General features: G+C 40.9%; 1 protein-coding gene across 2 annotated transcripts in view; it reads right to left on the bottom strand.

Annotated features, from left to right (window-relative positions):
• The window catches only part of APH1B (aph-1 homolog B, gamma-secretase subunit), a 107,708-nt gene that overhangs the window by 75,287 nt on the left and 6,628 nt on the right, over positions 1-25,793 (bottom strand). For both annotated transcript variants that reach the window (XM_060151484.1, XM_060151476.1), the window contains exons 3-6: positions 25,626-25,696; positions 24,687-24,809; positions 18,803-18,930; positions 5,897-6,091 (exon numbers count right to left, since the gene is read on the bottom strand). In XM_060151484.1, coding sequence (XP_060007467.1) covers positions 5,924-6,091; positions 18,803-18,930; positions 24,687-24,809; positions 25,626-25,696 — 490 coding nt within the window. In that variant the 3' untranslated portion in view covers positions 5,897-5,923. The remainder of the gene's footprint in view (positions 1-5,896; positions 6,092-18,802; positions 18,931-24,686; positions 24,810-25,625; positions 25,697-25,793) is intronic.

The following is a 25,793-nucleotide window of genomic DNA, read 5'->3' as shown; positions in this document are numbered from 1 at the left end:
TTTCTTTGAGAAGGAGCACAGGGGAAGTCCAAAGTCAAGAGGGGAGACAACAACAAGGACACTAGAGGAACTTGAAGCCTCTGGTACTTAGAGCTGCAGCAAACATTAAATACAGTCCAGCTTTTGCCCAGACTGACATAAAACTTACACTAAAGGCCTATTTACTTCAGTTCCTGTTACCTAATACACGATGTACAGCTTTCAATAAATAATCACAAGGCACATTACAAGGCAAGAAAAAACACTCTGAAGCAATATAGCGATAGTCAGATTTTCTAGTTCTTCTTGAGTGAGCTTTTTTACAAAGGAATCTGTCTACTTCGTTTAAATTTTTAATTTACTGCCTTTAAGCTATTCATAATATTCCCTTTTTACTTAATAATGTAGAGGCTATATTGATGTCTCCACTTATTCCTGATACTCATCATTTGTGCCCTCTTTGTTTTCCTTATCTATCTGGACACCGCTTTACCAATTGTACTGATTTTCTCAAAGAACCAGTTTCCTTTTATTGATTGCTCCATTGTTTTTTCTGCCTTCTATCTGACTTCTGCTATTCTCTTCGCTACTTCCTTTCTTCGGCTTATTCTAGCTTTAGTTTGCTCCTCTGTTTCTAGTTTCTTAAGTAGAAGTTTAAACTCTTGCTTTTAAACATTTTAACTTATCTAACGTAAGCATTTAATGCTAAAAAACTTCCCACTCTATTCTCTCCTTAGGGACTTTGCTTTGGCAACTATCCCCTCTCTTGCATCAATGTTTCCCTTTCCACTGAATCATCCCCATCTTCATATAAACATGCTGTTACAGTACAATGTTAGAGAGAAAAAAGAAAAGAAAAGAAGAATGCCGTCTCTTGCCCTCACATCCTCCTCAGGCTATCATCCCATTCCCCTACTATAATTATACGGTTATCTGTACTCTACGTGCTGTGGCTACTTCCTTATCTCCCAATCTCTATAACCCACTCCATTTAGATGTTCACCCCTACACTAAAATTGCTTTTATCAAAGTCACCAGAAAATTCCATCTCTCCATGTGCAGCAGTCAGGTCCTACTCCTCACATCTTACTCATTGCTCAGCAGCAGTTGACATACTTCCCCCTGGCTCTCAGGCCACCACACTCCCCTGCTTTTCCTTCTTTCCTCAGTGATGACCCCACCTGCCCTTTCCTACCTGTCAAGTGGAGTGCCTCAGGGTTCAGCCCTCCGTCCCCACCTTTTCCTTTTGACATAACCCCATGATCCACCTGCCCTTCATCCACTCCCCAAATTTTACGTATCATCTTATGTATTCGAGCTATTCTATATTATTTCCTAACTTGTAGTGCATTTGTAGCTGCCTTATATATTTCCTAAAAACAAAGATCTCCACCATCTTATTCTTTTCCATCCTTTTAAAGTATCTCTCTCTCTCTCTCTCTCAAACACACACACACACACACACACACACACACACAAGATAAAGTATCTAACACAATGTTCTGTGCATGGTAAGCCCTGATTAAACACTATAGACTCCACCTCTGATTTTGCTCAAGCACAGAAAATATGTATGGATATACTATTAGGTATAAGCAGGATTTACAGTGACCCACACTTAAGCAACAAGTACCACCTACTAATTATTGAACCTTAAAGCCAGGACCCACTCAGGGCTCATAATCTACTGTCGTCCCCTTAGAATATATAAAATCCCCAATTCTTTTACTAAGGCTGAGACCATAAGCCAGGTGAGTGGTTCCTTCTATTCAGCATTTTCAATAAGGCAAAGGCAAAATATGTAGTTCTTTCCATTGGGGGTTTCTCATATGTTGAGGCTGGTCACAGGGAAATCCCTTTTCCAACTAAATACCAAACAAATAACAATTAAACTAGAGCCACGATTTCAGTGTGGAACGGCCAAAGAAATTGTGCGTGAATCTGGGCTGTTACCTGAGGAATGTGCCCCTTTTCCATTACAAGTTAGACCAACGAGTCCTTGATTCCTGAGGATATTTCACCTAATAATACAATTAACATAAACCTGGAGCAGCCTCATTTCAAACCAGACTGAAAAGGCGTCACATGGTTTTGCGTTTCAGGCCCTAACAATTCTCTGTGTAGCGTGTCTGATGGTGAAGGCCATGCTCAGCCCCTCAGCTGCACTGACTCCTCACCAAGGGAAGAAAAAACAAAACGACTCTACAGGCTGCTCGGGGTCACTGGGTAGAAACTAAATTGTACTCTCCTAGTCAACCAACTCCCACCTTCAGCCAGTATTCCATGATGGTTTATACATTCACTATTTTACAGTTACTCAGGAGACTTTTCAAGGGCTTCCAGGACCTTTGAGGATTCTCCTCCATTTGGTTTATGACACCTCAAGGAACTTCTCTGCACCAAACTGCTTCTGAACACACAGAAACAAAACAGGCCTTATAAATTTTAAATCAGATAACAAAGATTTCTCTTTGAAAAGAGTCTCGAGCTGACCAGTGACAAATAACATAATGTACAGCCAAGTTTTATAAGAGACAAAAATTGTAAAACAAATACTGCAGGATACACTATTCCAAAGAAGAGGAAACATGAGAAACAAGTAGTGACAAACAATCTTTTTATTGTTTACTGAAAAATACAGCTCTGGAAAGAGTCTATTGCATTGTGTACGGGACACAAGGTCTGACATTGCAAGTATACATGATATAACAGTATAACTTATATAAAACGATACATATTGTACATAGAGACGGTACCCACCCCTCTAAACACTAAAATATAACGGAATGCAGTAAAGTCTTTTATTAAATGAGAAATGTAAACATTGCAATCATAAACAAAGTGCTCTAAGCAAAGAACTTTGAGATTGTTTTGTTGTGACATCTATCTACCTGGAGTTAGGAATGGTGCAGCCTAGGAAACACTTAGCCAAATAGAAAGCTAGCACTCTCAAGGAGCTCGTCCCAGGGAGTGGGCTGCTGATGCCTGAGACAGGCTGCCACCCTGGCTTCCGCGGAGCCCTCAGGTCCACTCTGACCATTAATCCACGTCTTGGGGCTAGTTTGAGGCGAGCAGGAAGAGGACCAGGTAAGAGGAAGCTTCTGTCATGACTCCTTATCCTGTACCAACTCTACAGGATAAGGACGCCTAGCATTTTTGACGTGTACCTGCCACTCTCAGCAAACAATGAAATGTGCTTGAGAAGAAAAATCTTAACATTGGGAACAAAAGCCATCTTCTATACAGTCTTCAGATACCATTTATTCCTTTCAGCCATGTTTTCACTAAGCTGCTCGAAAAGAGGCTGCTACTATATTGCCAGTCACACAGGCTAGGATCAAGGGTAACGAAACTCCTCCCATTACAACTGCTAATTCAGATGAGTTAAAAATAAACACAAATTTCTTAGAGAACCAAAATTGATCTCAATTCTTCACACGGCAACAGAGTCAGGTGCTGCAACAGCATTCACATTCCAAGGTCAGCTTTAACTATAGCCACACTTCCCTCCAAACTGAGAAAGCCCCGTGTGGAGGAGAACATACAAACAAGATTACCACCAACAGCTCCTCTCCAAATACTATCAGGGCTCAGAAAGCTCAGTAGAGATAACAAACACAAAAAATAAAAATTAAAAAAATAAAGCACACCTCAATATATTCACACAACAGAGGAAGACTACTCTCCCCCTGGGCTTCCTTGGCATTAGGCAAACAAGGCTACTTGCAATAACAGTGCCTAAGCTGGCTATGGCAATGCTCACAAGAGAAATAAGGAATTACAAAGTTCCTTTATTCATAGGTAATCAAGGATTATTAAATAAACTATTAAATAAAGCTAAGACAACAGTCTCACCATCAAAGAAAATTTTCTTCCTGCCCGAGATGCTTTTATAAATGAGATGTCACAATACCCCAGATTCCTTACTTAATATTAAACTATTAATGCACACAGGACATCCTCAGAGCTCAAGCATGAGTAATATTAATATTCTCAGATATTTCTATACTTTACAGATCAGCAAATATTTAACCAGACTATCCGTTTAAGAGATGTGTATGTCAACAGTAATAACCAACTCTATATTTTTCTTATCCTGTTCATCAAAGAACACCACGCTCCAATAGGAATGAAGCCCAGTTCAGTAGGTACCTTGTTCCCCTCAACTCTGCACAATAGATTTCACTATTCAGTCTCTATGTCCTTGACTCTCCTACGACTCACCTAGTTTAAAGAAAATCTTGTAAAAAGGTGGAAAATTGTAAACCCCAGCAAAAACATCGGTATTAGTGCTGAAGTAAGCTTTAGCGGAATAACTATAATTGCTTATGGGACTGTTTACAGCCTTGCTAGAAACCCTATTCCTCCTGAATCCCTAGATTGAAAAATTCAAATAATTTAAACATGAGAGGGGATTTCTCTGGTAAAGGTCTAGTTCACATGTAAGGTTCTGGTCCCTGGAATGATGTGTGGCTAACCCAAAATACTGGCTGCGTTTCCATTTTAAACATGTCTGTTATTCTTCCCCACCACAGTATTGTCAAATTCTCCCATCTGTCACGTCACTGGTGAGCACTCTCATTTGCTGCTTCTATTTCTTTTGGCTGTTGTACTGCACATACGGGATTCACTGAGCTTCCCACTTAAATGTGTAGGGAATTTACATTTCACACCATCAGCTTCCTAAAAGCCATCAACTGGGAACAATTGCTCTTTACAAAGGAAACCAAAAGCACTGTTTGGAAGCTGAACCAAGATCTTAGATACTCCTATAAAGGGAATGCTGTAGCTGTCAGCAAAACCCAGAGACATTTACAAGATCTAAAGATTATATGGGCTATGTTAAAAGCGTGAATTTGGCAGTTTTAGTCGTATTTCCAATTTTTCACTACACCATCTGGGGAGAAGTACTAGTTAATATCACAGGAGCAAATTATAAGCGTCAACACCACCCTACTAGCTTGTTTTCCTCCTGCTTTTCGTAAACTTCTGCCAGCTCCAGTGAAGCCTGTTCCAGGGTACATCACTCAGCAACCTGCAGAGCTGCTCAGAGATAGAACAACAGGCTTCACCTCAACTAGTCCGGCAGCAAGCACTCAGCTGGTAAACACTGCCTTGGGGCAGAGCCCATGGAAAGCCTTGAGCCCAGGAAAGACTTACAGAAGTTGCACAAAGATTCTTGGTTTTATATCATCTTCCCAGGAAGTTGGAAAATAATTGGTTTTTAGTTAAAGAAACATAATCTATGCTCAAAAATGTAATGTCATGTAATGCTTCAAACAAGCAAAATCGAGAATGAAAAAACTAGAGGAAAATACAGTCTATTAATCAATAGCTTACTTTGGTTAAATGATCATAGTTAGTCAGTGCAATGTATTATTATATTTAGAAGCACGGCCTACCATGTTCTCATAAAACAGGGTACCAGTGAAGGATGTGACAACAGTTCACAGAGATAATAGCCCTTTAGCCTTCTGTGACTTCAAAACTCGAAACGACAAAGGCTAACCAGGATTTGACCTTCAGATACTCACTTGCCCAAAGCAGGCTGAGTTAAGAGACAGCTAAACATCTGATTCTTATTCACTTACGGCGTTCCCAGGAAGTTCCTGTTTGGACACCGATGGTTCTCAACCTGGCTGCACATCGGAGTCATCTGGGAAGTTTTAAAAAAATCACCAAATGCCCAGACCAATTAAATCTGGAGGGTGCAGTCCAGAAATCAGTATTCTTTATGCTTCCCCAGGTAGTTCTTTCTAATGTGCAGCCTGGCTGCACACCACGGATGAATCCCTTTCAGAAAGCTGTTGCATGAAAGCCATGCTGTATCTAGATAGTTTGGTTTTTTCTAATTCCACCAGGAAAAGGGATTTTTAGAAAAAGGCACCACTGCGCTTCCTCTAAAGAGGCAGCTTACTGTTTGAGAAGCGCTGGTCCTTGGAGGTTATCTGGAGCGCTGGTTGAAGAGGAGGGAGTCCTTGTCTTGGCAAAGCAGGCAGAGTTTCAGGCTTCGGCAGCTGCCTCCAGAAACAAAGAAGGCCCAGATGCCCGTGAGCACCAGGATGATGTATGCCAACACCAGATTTAATCCAGAATAAGGACTTATGAAGGTCTGCAAGGGGAAAATAACAGCAAGCTTATTAAACATGTGGATTAACCAAAGGAAAAGGAAAATATGAAACACTTTCAATAGCTGAGGTGTGTTCCACCAAACATACGATGTACGTCATGCACCCACAAAGACACATAGGACTAACCTAGTCAACAGACACTAGCCCGTAAGCCTGTTTCTGTGTAAGTGAAATGGGACTGAGGTGAAGCTAAAATAACACCAGTAAGGCGCTCATGACAGGTTCTGGCACAGGGTATCTGAGAACAGTCCTGATAACAATCAGTGCCACATGGGGCAGAGTTAGTGTTGTCCCAGCTTCCCCAAGTCTTCCGTGTTGGTCTCCATGGCACCTGCGGCACGTTGAGGGCAGCAGCAGGAAGGGCCATCGAGCGTGCCCGACGTGCTGTGCTGTGGATTCATCACCTGGGTCACACATTCCAGTTCCACGATGACAACCTGTGAGCTAAGGGCCCATTTCATAGAAGAACGATCTCAGATTTAAGGACTCGACAGGCTAGGCAGCTAGGAAAAGTGAAGCCAGATCTGGCTCCCAGAGTGAAAAGATGCTGGGTGTAGGAGAGCTTTTGACTAGAGTGAGGCAGGGCGCATCTCTGTCTAGCTGAGGATGGGCATGGAAGTGCCCAGGGCTGGTGAAGATGCAGGAAGGCTGAGACGTAGAGTTTATTTGCCTTGAGCAAAAGGACAGCTTTTTAGAGGTGGGAACTGTAACCTGGCCGCCAAGCTTCTCTTTGGGTCTGTGCAGAGAAAATATTGGGTTGGCCAAAGGTTCATTCGTTTTTTTTCCGTAAGATGGCTCTAGTAGCACTTAGTTGTCTTTAACTTCATTCAAAACAATTTTGTTAGATTGTATGTGACAGCTGTCATATCAGCGTGCATTTAAAATAACACTTACCAAAATTGGTGACTTTTTGTGTAGCCATTTTAATATTGAAGATGGAAGAAAAAAAGCAACATTTTCAGCATATTATGCTTTATTATTTCAAGAAAGGTAAAAACGCAACCGAAATGCAAATAAAGATTTGTGCAGTGTATGGAAAAGGTGCTGTGACTGATCGAACGTGTCAAAAGTGGTGGGCAAAGTTTCTTTTTGGAGATTTCTCGCTGGACCATGCCCCACAGTTGGGTAGACCAGTTGAATTCGATAGCAATGAAATCAAGACATTAACTGACAACAATCAATTTTATACCACGCAGCAGATAGCTGACATACTCAAAATATCCAAATCAAGCACTGAAAATCATTTGCATCAGCTTGGTTATGTTAATCGCTTTCATGTTTGGGCTCCACATAAGTGAAAAAAACCTTCTTGACCGTATTTCCGCATGCGATTCTCTACTTAAACGTAATGAAAACATCCCGTTTTTAAAACCAATTGTGATGGGCAGTGAAAAGTGGATACTGTACAACAGTGTGGAATGGAAGAGATCGTGGGGCAAGCAAAATGAACCACCACCAACCACACCAAAGGCTGGTCTTCATCCAAAGAAGGTGATGTGTAGATGGTGGGACTGGAAGGGAGTCCTTTATTACGAGCTCCTTCCGGAAAACCAAACGATTAATTCCAACAAGTACTGCTCCCAATTAGACCAACTGAAAGCAGCACTCAAAGAAAAGCGTCAGGAATGACTCAACAGAAAAAGCATAATCTTCCATCAGGATAATGCAAGACAACATGTTTCTTTGATGATCAGGCAAAAAACTGTTAAAGCTTGGCTGGGAAGTTCTGATTCTTCCGCTGTATTCACCACACATTGCAGCTTTGGATTTCCATTTATTTCGGTCTTCACAAAATTCTCTTAATGGATAAAATTTCAATTCCCTGGAAGACTATAAAAGGCACCTGGAACAGTTCTTTGCTCAAAAAGATAATCAGTTTTAGGAAGACAGAATTATGAAGTTGCCTGAAAAATAGCAAATGATAGTGGAACAGAACAGTGAACACGCTGTTCAATAAAGTTCTTGGTGAAAATGAAATATGTATCTTTTATTTTGACGTAAAAACCGAAGGAACTTTTTGGCCAACCCAATATATTCAAATGGCAACCGTAGAAGGTAATCAGAAGGCAGACCTAATGAAATACCCAACAGAAGATAGATGTTACATAACCGGGGCCCAGTTTTTAACTATTTCTGTGTTAACTGGCTCTTAGAGTTAGCAAGAAAGTGAGACAAGTCCAGGTTACTTTAGTAAAAATCCTTAGTATTAAGGGAACGTGAGGGAACAGCATCTTTTTCAGCTGCACAACTGCTGAGGGTTCCAAAAGTTCATTTAAAAACTGCTGATGAGATGCCGCGAGGTACTAGTGAAGACCACAGTGCCTATCCTAATGGAGCTTATATACCAGTAAGGGAGACAAGTAATGAATGAAGAAACAAATAATTCCAAATTGTGATGAATGCTAGGACAGAATAACTACAACTGAGATGGTGCTAGCATAGGTAAGAACAAGGCGATCTACCTGGGGTGTCGGGGGGTCAAGGAAGGCACTGAGGAAGCAGCATTTAATCTGAGACTTACAGGAGGAGGAGGGAGCCAGCCTGGTATAGACCAAGGGAGGGAACCAAAGGAGGGCAAAGAGTTCATTGCAGCTGAGAACCTGAGAGTTGATATAAATGATGTGTAGGGGGCTTCCCTGGTGGCGCAGTGGTTGAGAGTCCTGCCGATGCAGGGGATGCGGGTTCGTGCCCCAGTCTGGGAAGATCCCACATGCCACGGAACGGCTGGGCCCATGAGCCATGGCCTCTGAGCCTGTGTGTCCGGAGCCTGTGCTCCACAACGGCTATGGTGAAAGCAGGGAGACTAGTTAGGAAGACTCTGCACTGAATGAGGAGAGTACAGGTTGGTGACTTAGTCCAGGGTGATGGTGGTAGAGGTGGAGAGAGCAGATGACAGGAACTGATGGGAGTTGCTGGTGGATGGAATGTGAGGGAAAGGGAGAGGCCAAGAATAACTTCCATGTTTCTGGCTTTAGGTAAATGGTGGTGCTATTTAATGAGATACAGAAAGACTTGAGGAAGACCAAGCTTAAAAGACTTGGAGTTAATAAGAACCTGCTGTATAAAAAAATAAAGCAGTCTTAGAAGGGTGGTTGAACAGAAGGCAAAATGTGCTAGAAGCCTGAGAGAAGAAGCAGAGAGAGTTTGCGGAGACAACTCTTTGAGAAATTTTGCTGCAATGGGAACCAGAAAAAAAAGTCATAGCTCGAAGGAGAATAGGCAACAATGAAGAGTTTTATTTAAGATATGTCTATATGCTGGTGAAGAGAGGGACAGGCTGGTGATGTAGGAGAGAGGGCACAGTCAAAGGAGTAAAGTCCTTAAGTAGGAAGGAATTAGGTCTAAAGCCCAAGTGGAGGGACTGGCCTTTGACAGAAGAAAGGATACTTCCTGTGCTGGGCCAGGGTAAGGTGGGGAGATGGGTTCTTCTTAACAAACAAGAGGGGTTTGTCTGGGTTTGACTGGGTCAGTTTGTCACCTCTGCCCAGCAGCGGCAGCAGGGGGAGTGCCTCCAAGGCACCTCACTGTCCTCACCCTCACCCTGCCTGCACATGCCCTTGGATTCAGGATACCAAGAGTGACAAGATAAGGTCCCATCACTGATGATCAAGCTCTAATTAGAGAGGTAGATGTAAAAACTGTATCAAATAAAATAATGCTGGCCGGGGAGGGGGGTTATAACACAGCTATAAATAAGGGCTAGTGATACTGCCGAGTCAGAAATGTGCACCTTTTCCAGGGAGGCCTCACATGAAATGCTCAGGAGTTTTCCAAACTGACCTAGGTTAGCAGTCATTGCAGATAAAACAGCGCGAACAAAGGCACTCCCTGCTGGGGAGCCACACTGGATCAATTTAGATGGAGGGTATGGTGTGAACTATGGGGAGCAGCAAGAGTACGCTGTGCACCAGTAAAATCAGTAAGAGGCTTATGTCAAAGAAAGAAGTCTGGGTTTCACTCCACTGGCCTCTGCTACAGCTCATCGCCCTCTCCTCCCCAACACACCTGGCTTCAGGACACCTGGCTCCTGCTGCTCTTCTACTTCACTAAGTTGCTCCTTCTCAGTCTCCTTTGCTGGCTCCTCTTCTTGCCCCAACCTCAAGGCTGAAATGCCCCAGGCCTTAGTCCTTGGGCCTCTTCTCTTGTCTGCTGATACTCACTTCTTGTACTCATCTCTTCGAGCCTGGATTTCTCTCCGAAACTCCAGACTTTTTCATCCAACTGCCTAACTGCCTTCTCCACTTGAATGTCCAATAGGCGCCCCCACGGTAACGTGCCCAAGGAGAACTCCTGATCTCCCTCACAAGCTTCTCCATCCCAGCTGATGGCAACTCCATCCTTCTAGCTATCCAGGCCCAAAACTCTGAAGACATCCTTAGCTCCTCTTCTTTCTCTCCCTTGCCTTATCCAGTCTGTCAGGAAATACTATTGGCTCTACTTTCAGAAATATGTCCTGAATCTGAACATTTCTCATTATTTCCACTGCTATCTCACCCCAGTTGTCACCACCTTTCTCTTGATGACTGTAATCTCTTCCCCCATTACAGTCTACTCCGAACACAGCAGTCAAAACGATCCTTTCAAAACGTGATTCAAGTCATGTCCCTGTACTCAACACCCTACAATGACTCCCATTTCACTGAGAGTAAAAAGCTCAAGTCTTGCATTATCTAGATGTGCTTCTCATTTCCAACCTTTACTTCCATCCCCAACCTCAAATCTGTGACAGTATCTGCTACTAACTTCCCCAGGCTTACTGGTTCTGGTCACCCTCACTTCCATAAACATGCCAAGCATGTTCTTTAGTCTTAGGACTTTTTGCCACTGGCTGTTTTAGTCTTGGATGCTCTTTCTCCAGACAGCCACATGGCCAACTTGACTTTTTTGTTCAAATGTCACCTTCACAATGAAGCCTACTTTTGACAACATAGTTCCAAAATTCAACATCCCCAGCCCACACAATCTGGAACCCTTTTAACCTGCTCTACTTTCCCTTTTTTCCCACAGCACCTATCAATTTTAATATACTATAAAACTTTTTATTATGTCTGTTGCTTACTGCCTCTCTCTCCACTAGATGGTAAAGGCAGGGTCTTTGTTTTTTTCACTAAATTGTTTTGTTCGCCTAGAACAGTGCCTGGAACATAGAAGGCTTTTTGTCAAATGAATGAATGGCCAATTGGATCCATAAAAAGATTATTTCCTTTTTCTTGCAACTTCCTTTCTATTTATTAAAGTGTACATAGTAGAAAATTTGGAACATGCCAAAAACCATAAAGAATAAAAGAATCCACCCAAAAATGAAAGCTGTTAATATTTTAACACACTCTCTCGCCAGTGGTTTTTCCATTAAGATTTGAATTTATGGTCCTGAACCAAGATGGCGGAGTAGAAGGACATGCTGTCACACCCTCTTGCAAGAACACCAGAATCACAACTAGCTGCTGGACAATCATCAACAGGAAGACACTGGAACTCACCAAAAAAGATACCCCACATCCAAAGACAAAGGAGAAGCCACAATGGGATAGTAGGAGGGGCACAATCACAGTAAAATCAAATCCCATAACTGGTGGGTGGGTGACTCACAGGCTGGAGAACACTTATACCACAGAAGTCCACCCACTGGAGTGAAGGTTCTGAGACCCACATCAGGCTTCCCAACCCGGGGGTGCAGCAACAGGAGGAGGAATTCCTAGAGAATCAGACTTTGAAAGCTAGTGGGATTTGACTGCAGGACTTCGACAGGACTGGGGGAAACAGAGACTCCAGTCTTGGAGGGCACACACAAAGTAGTGTGCATATCGGGACCCAGGGGAAGGAGCAGTGACCCCATAGGAGACTGAACCAGACCTACCTGCTAGTGTTGGAGGGTCTCCTGCAGAGGTGGGGGGTGGCTGTGGCTCACCATGGGGACAAGGACACTGGCAGGCATAAGTTCCAGGAAGTACTCCTTGGCAGGAGCTCTCCTAGAGTCCGACATTAGCCCCACCAAAGAGCCCAGGTAGGCTCCAGTGTTGGGTTGCCTCAGGCCAAACAACCAACAGGGAGGGAACCCAGCTCCACCCATCAGCAGTCAAGCCAACTTAAGTTTTACTGAGCTCTGCCCACCAGAGCAACAGTCAGCTCTACCCACCACCAGTCCCTCCCATCAGGAAACTTACACAAGCCTCTTAGACAGCCACCAGTCCACCAGAGGGCAGACAGTAGAAGAAGAACTACAACCCTGCAGCCTGTGGAACAAAAACCATATTCACAGAAAGACAGACAAGATGAAAAGGCAGAGGGCTATGTACCAGATGAAGGAACAAGATAAATCCCCAGAAAAACAACTAAATGAAATGGAGATAGGCAACCTACCAGAAAAAGAATTCAGAATAATGACAGTGAAGATGATCCAGAACCTTGGAAAAAGAATGGAGGCAAAGATCGAGAAGATGCAAGAAATGTTTAACAAAGACCTAGAAGAATTAAAGAACAAACAAACAGTGATGAACAATACAATAACTGAAATGAAAAATACACTAGAAGGAATCAATACCAGAATAACTGAGGCAGAAGAACAGATAAGTGACCTGGAAGACAGAATGGTGGAATTCACTGCCACAGAACAGAATAAAGAAAAAAGAATGAAAAGAAATGAAAACAGCCTAAGAGACCTCTGGGACAACATTAAACGCAACAACATTCACATTATAGGGGTCCCAGAAGGAGAAGAGAGAGAGAAAGGACCAGAGAAAATATTTGAAGAGATTATAGTCGAAAACTTAACTAACATGGGAAAGGAAATAGTCCCCCAAGTCCAGAAGGCGCAGAGAGTCCCATACAGGATAAACCCAAGGAGAAACACGCCGAGACACATAGTAATCAAACTGGCAAAAACTAAAGACAAAGAAAAAGCAGCAAGGGAAAAACAACAAATAACATACAAGGGAACTCCAATAAGGTTAACAGCTGATTTCTCAGCAGAAACTCTACAAACCAGAAGGGAGTGGCATGATATACTTAAAGTGATGAAAGGGAAGAACCTACAACCAAGATTACTCTACCCAGCAAGGATCTCATTCAGATTTGATGAAGAAATCAAAAGCTTTACAGACAAGCAAAAGCTAAGAGAACTTAGCACCACCAAACCAGCTCTACAACAAATGCTACAGGAACTTCTCTAAGTGGGAAACACAAGAGAAGAAAGGACCTACAAAAACAAACCCAAAACAATTAAGAAAATGGTCATAGGAACACACATATCGATAATTACCTTAAACGTGAATGGATTAAATGCTCCAACCAAGAGACAGAGACTCGCTGAATGGATACAAAAACAAGACCCATATATATGCTGTCTACAAGAGACCCACTTCAGACCTAGGGACACATACAGACTGAAAGTGAGGGGATGGAAAAAGACATTCCATGCAAATAGAAATCAAAAGAAAGCTGGAGTAGCAATACTTATATCAGATAAAATAGACTTTAAAACAAAGAATGTTACAAGAGACAAGGAAGGACACTACATAATGATCAAGGGATCAATCCAAGAAGAAGATATAACAATTATCAATACATACGCACCCAACATAGAAGCACCTCAATACATAAGGCAACTGCTAACAGCTATAAAAGAGGAAATCGACAGTAACACAATAAGAGTGGGGGACTTTAACACCTCACTTACACCAATGGACAGATCATCCACAACGAAAATAAATAAATAAACAGAAGCTTTAAATGACACAATAGACCAGATAGATTTAATTGATATTTATAGGACATTCCATCCAAAAACAGCAGATTACACTTTCTCCTCAAGTGCACACAGAACATTCTCCTGGATAGATCACATCTTGGGTCACAAATCAAGGCTCAGTAAATTTAAGAAAATTGAAATCATATCAAGCATCTTTTCTAATCATAATGCTATGAGATTAGAAATCAATTACAGGCGAAAAAACGTAAAAAACACAAACACATGGAGGCTAAACAATACGTTACTAAATAACCAAGAGATCACTGAAGAAATCAAAGAGGAAATCAAAAATTACCTAGAGAGAAATGACAATGAAAACACAACGATCCAAAACCTATGGGATGCAGCATAAGCAGTTCTAAGAGGGAAGTTTACAGCTACACAAGCCTACCTCAAGAAACAAGAAAAATCTCAAACAATCTAACCTTACACCTAAAGGAACTAGAGAAAGAAGAACAAACAAAACCCAAAGTTAGCAGAAGAAAAGAAATCATAAAGATCAGAGCAGAAATAAATGAAATAGAAACAAAGAAAACAATAGCAAATATCAATAAGACTAAAAGCTGGTTCTTTGAGAAGATAAACGAAATTGATAAACCTTTAGTCAGACTCATCAAGAAAAAGAGGGAGAGGACTCAAATCAATAAAATTAGAAATGAAAAAGGAGAAGTTACAACAGACACCGCAGAAATACAAAGCATCCTAAGAGACTACTACAAGCAACTCTATGCCAATAAAATGGACAACCTGGAAGAAATGGACAAATTCTTAGAAAGGTATAACCTTCCAAGACTGAACCAGGAAGAAATAGAAAATATGAACAAACCAGTCACAAATAATAAAATTGAAACTGTGATTAAAAATCTTCCAACAGGGCTTCCCTGGTGGTGCAGTGGTTGAGAGTCCGCCTGCTGATGCAGGGGACACGGGTTCGTGCCCCGGTCTGGGAAGATCCCACATGCCGCGGAGTGGCTGGGCCCGTGAGCCATGGCCGCTGAGCCTGTGCGTCCAGAGCCTGTGCTCTGCAATGGGAGAGGCCACAACAGTGAGAGGCCTGCGTACGGCAAAAAACAAAAACAAAAACCTTCCAACAAACAAAAGTCCAGGACCAGATGGCTTCACAGGCAAATTCTATCAAACATTTAGAGAAGAGCTAACACTCATCCTTCTCAAACTCTTCCAAAAAATTGCAGAGGAAGGAACACTCCCAAACTCATTCTATGAGGCCACCATGACCCTGATACCAAAACCAGACGAGGATACTACAAAAAAAGAAAATTACAGACCAATATCACTGATGAATATAGATGCAAAAATCCTCAACAAAATACTAGCAAACAGAATCCAACATCACATTAAAAGGATCATACACCATGATCAAGTGGGATTTATCCCAGGGATGCAAGAATTCTTCAATAAACGAAAATCAATCAATATGATACACCATATTAACAAATTGAAGAATAAAAACCATATGATCATCTCAATACATGCAGAAAAAGCTTTTGACAAAATTCAACACCGATTTATGATAAAAACTCTCCAGAAAGTGGGCAGAGGGAACCTACCTCAACATAATAAAGGCCATATACAAGAAACCCACAGCAAACATCATTCTCAATGGTGAAAAACTGAAAGCATTTCCTCTAAGATCAGAAGCAAGACAAGGATGTCCACTCTCACCACTATTATTCAACACAGTTTTGGAAGTCCTAGCCACGGCAATCAGAGAAGAAAAAGAAATAAAATGAATACAAATTGGAAAAGAAGAAGTAAAACTGTCACTGTTTGCAGATGACATGATACTATACGGAGAGAATCCTAAAGATGCCACCAGAAAACTACTAGAGCTAATCAGTAAATTTGGTAAAGTTGCAAGATACAAAATTAATGCACAGAAATCTCTGGCATTCCTATACACTAATGATGAAAAATCTGAAAGAGAAATTAAGGAAACACTCCCATTTACCACTGCAACAAAAAGAATAAAATACCTAGGAATAAACCTACCTAGGGAGACAAAAGACCTGTATGCAGAAAACTACAAGACATTGATGAAAGAAATTAAAGATGATACCAACAGATGGAGAGATATACCATGTTCTTGGATTGGAAGAATCAATACTGTGAAAATGACTATACTACCCAAAGCAATCTACAGATTCCATGCAATCCCTATCAAATTACCAATGGCATTTTTTACGGAACTAGAACAAAAAATCATAAAATTTGCATGGAGACACAAAAGACCCCAAATAGCCAAAGCAGTCTTGAGGGAAAAAATGGAGCTGGAGGAATCAGACTCCCTGACTTCAGACTATATTACAAAGCTACAGTAATCAAGGCAATATGGTACTGGCACAAAAACAGAAACATAGATCAATGGAACAAGATAGAAAGCCCAGAGGTAAACCCAAGCACCTATGGTCAACTAATCTATGACAAAGAAGGCAAGGATACACAATGGAGAAAAGACAGTCTCTTCAATAAGTGGTGCTGGAAAAACTGGACAGCTACATGTAAAAGAATGAAATTAGAACACTCCCTAACACCATACACAAAAATAAACTCAAAATGGATTAGAGACCTAAATTAAGACCAGACACTATAAAACTCTTAGAGGAAAACATAGGAAGAACACTCTTTGACATAAATCACAGCAAGATCTCTTTTGATCCACCTCCTGGAGTAATGGAAATAAAAAGAAAAATAAACAAATGGGACCTAATGAAACTTCAAAGCTTTTGGACAGCAAAGGAAACCATAAGCAAGACGAAAAGACAATGCTCACAATGGGAGAAAATATTTGCAAATGAATCAACAGACAAAGGATTAATCTCCAAAATATATAAACAGCTCATGCAGCTCAATATTAAAGAAACAAACAACCCAATCCAAAAATGGGCAGAAGACCTAAATAGACATTTCTCCAAAGAAGACATACAGATGGACAAGAAGCACATGAAAAGCTACTCAACATTACTAATTATTAGAGAAATGCAAATCAAAACTACAATGAGGTACCACCTCACACCAGTTAGAATGGGCGTCATCAGAAAATCTATAAATAACAAATGCTGGAGAGGGTGTGGAGAAAAGAGAACCCTCTTGCACTGTTGGTGGGAATGTAAATTGATACAGCCACTATGGAGAACAGTATGGAGGTTCCTGAGAAAACTAAAAATAGGGCTTCCCTGGTGGTGCAGTGGTTGAGAGTCTGCCTGCCAATGCAGGGGACATGGGTTCGTGCCCCGGTCCGGGAAGATCCCACATGCCGCGGAGCGGCTGGGCCCGTGAGCCATGGCTGCTGAGCCTGTGCGTCCGGAACCTGTGCTCCGCAACGGGAGAGTCCACAACAGTGAGAGGCCCGCGTACCGCAAAAAAAAAAAAAAAACTAAAAATAGAATTACCATATGATCCAGCAATCTCACTACTGGAATATACCCTGAGACAACCATAATTCAAAAAGACACATGCACCCCAATGTTCACTGCAGCACTATTTACAAAAGCCAGGTCATGGAAGCAACCTAAATGCCCATCGACAGACGAATGGATAAAGAAGATGTGGTACATATATACAATGGAATATTAGCCATAAAACGGAACAAAATTGGGTCATTTGTTGAGACGTGGATGGAACTAGAGACTGTCATACAGAGTGAAGTAAGTCAGAAAGAGAACAACAAATATAGTATATTAACACATATACGTAGAACCTAGAAAAATGGTACAGATGAACCAGTTTGCAGGGCAGAAATTGAGACACACATGTAGAGAACAAACGTATGCACACCAAGGGGGGAAAGCAGCGGCGGGTGGGAGTGGTGGTGATGAATTGGGAGACTGGGGTTCACATGTACACACTGATGTGTATAAAATGGATGACTTATAAGAACCTGCTGTATAAAAAATATATAAAATAAAATTTAAAAATTAAAAAAAAGAAAGATTTGACTTTACATAGCTGCCGTCATATTAAGGGTAACTTTAGTATCCTGTATGACTGAAAGGTTTTAGGTAAGAAAGGCAATGAGATTGTTTTTTAGATGGAACAGAGAACAAGAAGCCCAGTATAAGAAAACCTGATATGAACTCTAAATGGATAGAGAGGAGAGAAACACGAGGCAGGACACCATCAGAAGAAAGCTTTTCAATACTGTAGGTGAGAAATGATAAAGGTCTGGACAAAGCAGTGGCTGAGATAATTCTGATGTAAGTATATGACACGTTACAATTAAACTAAGACCAAACCATTAAACAGTGCTTAAACAATACATCTAGTCAAGTATTCTTTTTAAATTACTTTTGAAAACTGGCATTATAATGTCAGTGAGGAGAGAGTAAGATGGGCACTCTTGACATTCATCAGAATGCGTAAAAACAGTACAACCCTTGTACAGAGTATTTCAGCAATTTGCATCAAGGGCTTTAAAAATATTCACATCATTTGACTTCAAAAATCAATTCCTTGGAATGTAAACAATGAATTTAAAAAGTTTCACATACAAAGTTGTTCCAGACAGCATTATAATAACCAAAAGTAGAAAAACAAGTTATCAATCAGTTAAGCAAACTATAACTTTATGTAATGATCTAAAGCCACTAAAACTTAAATATTAAAAGGATTTATAATAATATGGAAATTTTTTAAGATGTGTTACATAAGCATAATGCAAGCCCATTTCAGTTTGACTCTACCCATTAAAAGAAAGACACATACCAAAATAAGACACCAAAAAACTTTTATGAGATCAACCAACAAATTGTTATCTTTCTATGGTAAGAAAGATTTATCTATCATTCATTCATTCATTCTTTTAACTGACTTTTCTGAATTTCCTCTTTTTCCTATGAGCATGTATTTCATTCAAAGTGGAATCTACCACTTTAGATATGCAGACTTGAGCTCCAAAAACCAGTTTGAGCACGGTAGCAATACTCACCAGGGCTGACACCAGGAGATGGGTCAGAAGAACTACAAGCAGGGTGTACCACTTTTTCTTCTCACAGCCATCAAAAAACACAATGCCCCAGAACATGTGCAGCAATATGATCACCAGCGTCATGAAAGCTGAAAGACAGGCAACCATTAGTGCCCAGTCACAGGACAACAAACCCCAAAGCCCACTAAACACCTAGTCCTGGGACAACACTCTTGGGGTACACCACACTACTGTGAGGGTTCAACCCTATCTGACAGAAGTGGGACCCTGACACATATTTGCTTGAATAGTAACTCTGAGAGCAACATTCTTGAACCAGGGGGCCAACTCTGAAACAGCTTCTCATCTAGAACATGAATTTGTGAAACAAAAAGTCAACTTGGATCTGGCTTTCAAGGAGTTTCTCTTAGGAATGCAATAAGACTACTGTGATATCTAATCAACTTTTCTCCAAATTAGCCTTCTGCACTAATTGCGAAACTCCCACCCTCCCCCGACACCGCGCCACACAGCATGTAGGATCTTAGTTGCCTGACCAGGGATCAAACCAGCACACCTCCAACCCCACATTGGAAACTTGAAGTCTTAACCAATGGACTGCCAGGGAGGTCCCTGAGAAACTTTTCTCAATTAAAAGTGTCTTCGGGGCTTCCCTGGTGGCGCAGTGGTTGAGAGTCTGCCTGCCGATGCAGGGGACACGGGTTCGTTCCCCGGTCCGGGAAGATCTCACATGCCACGGAGCGAGCCATGGCCGCTGAGCCCGTGCGCCCGGAGCTTGTGCTCCGCAGTGGGAGGCCACAGCAGTGAGAGGCCCACGTACCGCAAAAAAAAAAAAAAAAAAAAAAAAAAAAAGTGTCTTCGGGCTTCCCTGGTGGCACAGTGGTTGAGAATCTGCCTGCCAATGCAGGGGACAGGGGTTCGAGCCCTGGTCTGGGAAGATCCCACATGCTGTGGAACAACTGGGCCCGTGAGCCACAGTTACTGAGTCTGCGCGTCTGGAGCCTGTGCTCCGCAACAAGAGAGGCCGCGATAGTGAGAGGCCCGCGCACCGCGATTTAGAGTGGCCCCCGCTTGCCACAACTAGAGAAAGCCCTCGCACAGAAACAAAGACCCAACACAGCCATAAATATATTAATTAATTAATTTTAAAAAAAAAAGGAGTGTCTTCAATTTAAACAAGTCTTCTCATTAAAGTGAAATTTCTCCTTGGATTTTTTTTTAAGGACAATGGAAGACAAAAATATAAGAAATTGCAGTAATTATCCAAGATTCTTTCTTTTTTTAACATCTTTATTGGAGTATAATTGCTTTACAATCGTGTGTTAGTTTCATGCTTTATAACAAAGTGAATCAGGTATACATATACATATGTCCCCATATCTCCTCCCTCTTGCGTCTCCCTCCCACCCTCCCTATCCCACCCCTCTAGGTGGTCACAAAGCACCGAGCTGATCTCCCTGTGCTATGTGGCTGCTTCCCACTAGCTATCTATTCTACATTTCGTAGTGTATATATGTCCATGACACTCTCTCACTTCATCCCAGCTTACCCTTCCCCTTCCCCGTGTCCTCAAGTCCATTCTTTACGTCTGTGTCTTTATTCCTGTCCTGCCCCTAGGTTCTTCAGAACCATTTTTTTTAACTCACGACGCATAATTCAATTTCGTTTCTTTTTTTAAATTAATTAATTTTACTTTTGGCTGTGTTGGGTCTTCGTTTCTGTGCTAGGACTTTCTCTAGTTGCGGCAAGCGGGGGCCACTCTTCATCGCGGTGCACGGGCCTCTCACTATCGCGGCCTCTCTTGTTGCGGAGCACAGGCTCCAGACGCACAGGCTCAGTAATTGTGGCTCACGGGCCTAGTTGCTCCGCAGCATGTGGGATCTTCCCAAACCAGGGCTTGAACCCGTGTCCCCTGCATTGGCAGGCAGATTTTCAACCACTGCGCCACCAGGGAAGCCCCCTCAATTTCGTTTCTTTTTATGGCTGAGTAATATTCCATTGTATATATGTGCCACATCTTCTTTAGCCATTCATCTGTCGATGGACACTTAGGTTGCTTCCATGTCCTGGCTATTGTAAAGAGTGCTGCAGTGAACACTGTGGTATATGGTTCGTTTTGAATTCTGGTTTTCTCAGGGTATATGCCCAGTAGTAGGACTGCTGGGTCGTGCAGTAGTTCTATTTTTAGTTTTTTAAGGAACCTCCATACTGTTCTCCATAGTAGCTGTATCAATTTATGTTCCCACCAACAGTACAGGAGGGTTCCCTTTTCTCCACACCCTCTCCAGCATTTTTTGTTTGTAGATTTTTTTTTTTTTTTTGCGTTAAGCGGGCCTCTCATTGTTGTGGCCTCTCCCGTTGCAGAACACAGGCTCCGGACTCGCAGGCTCAGCGGCCATGGCTCATGGGCCCAGCCGCTCTGTGGTTTGTGGGATCTTCCCAGACTGGGGCATGAACCTGCGTCCCCTGCATCGGCAGGCGGACTCTCAACCACTGCGCCACCAGGGAAGCCCTGTTTGTAGATTTTTTGATGATGGCCATTCTGACTGGTGTGAGGTGATACCTCATTGTAGTTTTGATTTGCATTTCTCTAATGATTAGTGATGTTGAGCATCCTTTCATGTGTTTGTTGGCAATCTGTATATCTTCTTTGAAGAAATGTCTGTTTAGGTCTTCTGCTCATTTTTTATCCAAGATTCTTAAGCAACTGAAACTGAACTTGATCGGCGCACACACAGGTTTTTCTATGGAATACTGCATGTGTGCATGCATGATCAATTAATTTCAAATGTGGTAAGTACTACAAAGGAGAAGTACAATACCACCCGAGGGGGTTACAGCTTTTTTGTGCACTCATGGCTCTTCCTCATCATAGTATTTATCACACTTTGTTGTAATCAGCTGTTTGTCTTTATTCCCTGCTATGAGTGGAACAGATAAACATTAACTGGGCTGTTAAATAAAAATACTTAATTATTTGTGGAATGAGTGATTAAATGATCAAATGGACTTGCCCAAAATACTAAATTAATGAGCCAGGGTAAGACTTGAAATTAAGACTACAATTCCTATACCTTGCCTATATACAGAATAACCAAGATACGGTAATGATTCTAATAAAAGTTAACGTTAGCCTACTACACAACTACAAAAAAAATAATTAACTTATGATACATTTAGCTTGTAAACTATGCTGACTTGTCACATGAAAATCTATGTACATACAGGTATCATATATTGTACATCTTGTCCTAACATAGACATACTAATTATACCCCATATTCCTGATTATTACTTAGGCATTTATAATGGAGTATGTTAAACTATTTAACTGAAAAATTTAAAAGGAGCTCATGCCTAAATACATGGTAACAGCAGCAGTTACAAATAATATATGCAATAAACGCAAATACATGCAAATTTGGGGTTATTATTTTTAAACGCAATAAGTAGTTTCTTAAATGTTTAATTCAAAGGTTATGCTCCAAAGAATGTTACAACAAATAAACTCTAGCACATGATAAAGTAACAGCTATTCTTGACTCTATAGGTATACATCCACAGCATGGTCAGCCTGCCGTCCTAACTCAGCTGAAGATATTAAAACACTTTATTTTCTTTGAATTTATAGAAATCACAAATACAATCCCCAAATTGCTAGCACATTTTTTACTTTCTTCCAAAAGACTCATTTTAAGCCAATCTTATGAAAACAGCCTAGTTCACAAAAGGGAATTAGCGCCATCTAGTGACAGAATCTGGTAGAAAAATAAGTTCCATTAGGAGACAGCTACTCGAGAGCCAAAAAAAAAAATGCTTATGTAGCAGTCTAATAGACTGATTTAAGAAAATACAGAAAACTGCAGCAGTAACACCCCCTCCTGGGTATGTTTTATTAACTTATATTGGATGCTAACAGATTTTAGCATTAATATTACAGTTGTTCTAAAAATGTAATACTCATTATTATGTTCATTTTTTAAGACTGTCAGAAATATTCTAATTATGGAATGTTTAAAAGGAAGATAATTTGCTATGTTGGGGGCGCAACTAAATAAGTAGGACCCATTCCATTGACATACTTTCCTGTCCTCTAACTTGCCGCCGGACGTGAAGGGCCCTGAGTAACTTGTAGGCCTTGAAAAGCCCTTATACATTTTTGTACAGGGACGAGTCATTTGGGGGGCTGTATACAGGATGGATTCCCATGGAAAATGTGTTGAGGAAGGACTAACCGGGTGGGAGTTAATGGTAGTAATCTAGACAGGAGATACCAAGGTCTGAACTGAAATGATGAACAAGGGTCCACTGGGTTTGGGGACCACTATAACGTGCAGCATGTCTCTCAGTTCTTTACTGCAGCAATTTGTTTTTTTAATTTGGTCATACCTCCTTATATCTTTTCTATTATTATGTTAAACTGCACTGAAACGCTTAATCACTTTTTTGGTCTTATTCCCTCTACAAGATGATAAGCTCCTTGAAGACAGAAATTACTTTAGTAAAGATGATAATTTTTTTTGAAAGGATACTATTTATTCTTAATAAGATGATAAATTAATGATTTAATTAAAAGAATCTGTGCATAGGGTCACTTACTTCAACGATACAACTTGTGAAGACAAAAAAATACAGTGGGGTTTTTAAAAACTATTTTTTAAAAGATTCTTCTTGTGTAATTTAGGAGAGAGTTTATAATAATTATGTATATTACCAACTCTCAAATGTGTGACCACTGCATCATGGGGACAATTTTCATCTGGTGGATGAAAAGCGGTTTGAAATGGGTTGGTCCTTTTACCTGCATCTTTGGATAAAGGTCAACTCATTATTTTCCTCTCAATTTCTTTTTTTTAAAGAATATAGTACAATTTATTTTTAAATGTTCAAAAGCAAGAAAACTAAATTTTCATTTTTTTTTTTTTCAGATACACACATGAAGGTAAACCTTGCAGGTTTTACCTTCAAAGTAAAACATCGATACGTGTTAAAAACCTAACTTTCAGACCTGGCTAACCCAGGGACTTAATAACACAAAATCAGGGCAACAGTTACCTGTAGGGGAGGAGTGAGAAGGAACAAGGGACTCTAAGTTCCTGCTGGTGTCCCAGTTCTTAAGGAACAGGGAATATGGACTGTTATAGTTAAAATTAAATATATATATATATATATATGTTTAAATATACGTTTTTAGATATATGACATTACCTCACATTAACATTTTTTTTTTTTTTTTGCGGTACGTGGGCCTCTCACTGTTGTGGCCTCTCCCATTGCGGAGCACAGGCTCCGGACACACAGGCTCAGAGGCCATGGCTCACGGGCCCAGCCACTCCACAGCATGTGGGATCTTCCCGGACCGGGGCACAAACCCGTGTCCCCTGTATCGGCAGGCGGACTCCCAGCCACTGCGCCACCAGGGAAACCCATACCTCACATTAAATAAGAACTATTTTCTCTCCTCTCAATTTCAAGATTAAATTATACTTCCCACTCCAAAAAGCGGCCAAGATGACAAATGAACTAAAGATTAGGGCTACAGTGAAGAGAAATAAAAACTAATAAAAACAAAAACAAAAAAAGCATATAGCCTATAAAAATTCCCTTACAATATATCAGCTATACAGCAACACTGTTAGTATAGTAACAGAAAAATAAATTTTACGCAAGCTTAGTTCCACTCTAAAATTCTACAATACTCATACAGTTACAAAACTGTAATTTTTATTTTCCTAGGTCCTTTCCATCACAGTGTCTAACAGTATCTTGCCTTTAGAAGATATAACATGAATTTCTATTCACTTCATTTTCTAAGCCAGGGAACTCCACTAAGCATGATCATTTAGATCATAAACCTGAACATTCACAGCTACCGGACACATACCTGAATTCAGGAAGAACTGGGGAGGGTCTCCATGAATGCCCACTGTGCCCGGTCCCAAGGAGTCAGACAGGGTATTTACAAAGGAGAATACTCCACTCATGATTCCAAAGCCCAATCCAGAAACTAAAGAGGAAGGAAAACACTGTTAAACCTTACTCATGCTGTGATTTCTCTTCAAATCAAATTCCCAAGGACTAGGGAACACTATCTTGTTGAAGGAAAAAGGGTGCACATGCTGTTAGAGAAGCAGTAGAAAGCTGGCTCAGAAAAGGCAAGCGCTTGGCTAAATGATGAACCGAGAGAGAACTGGGGAGGAAAGAGGAAAGGAAATGGTCAGTGAAATGTAGCAGAGAAGTGAAAAAAGAAAGAAAGAGATCCAGAAAGGCTCCAAAGGGATAGGCGAGACAGAAGGATACGATACTGTAGCTCTGACTTTAATTCATGACAACAGAATCTGTAGAATTAAGTTTGATGGAACTGAGCTTGAGGGGTGACTGTATTGTAAAGAGGGATCCCTGGGTCAATCTGGGTGACTCAATTTAGGGACCCGGATCCAACCTTTAAACCATAATTCTGAAAGAAAAATACAAAGAGGTATAACTGTATTAATATGAAGAGTCCTCTCAGTACAAAGTCATGGAAACAACCCAAAGAAGGTAACAATAACATCACTTAGAAATTGTTAACTAGAGTGTATACATGTTAAAAAACCTAACTGTCAAATCTGGTTAGTATTTAATGGAGACACAGATAAGGGTCACCTGCAATCACTTTTCTTTACATAAGGGCCCTGGAAAGCTAGAAAAATAAACAATGTACGCCAATAGGCCAATGTGGTAGTAAAATACTACCTGAAACCTACAAAGATTTAAAAGATAAAAATGGCTTTTATGTCAAGTCTGATCTTTTATCTTACGACGCTATGCAGTTCTAACTTACCATAAGCCAGCAATCGCATAGAGGGTGCTTTCTCACCTGGGTTTATACTCTTCAAACCCTCACTGGATTTTCTAAAATAAAACCACACAGATAATTTTTTTAGGTAGTATATCAGAAAAACACATAAGATATTTTAAAATCCAGATACTTAATGAGGTTTTTGATCAC

Source organism: Lagenorhynchus albirostris, chromosome 1, assembly GCF_949774975.1.
Source record: "Lagenorhynchus albirostris chromosome 1, mLagAlb1.1, whole genome shotgun sequence".
NCBI classification, from domain to species: Eukaryota; Metazoa; Chordata; class Mammalia; order Artiodactyla; family Delphinidae; genus Lagenorhynchus; species Lagenorhynchus albirostris.
This window is presented reverse-complemented; position numbering and strand designations above follow the sequence as displayed.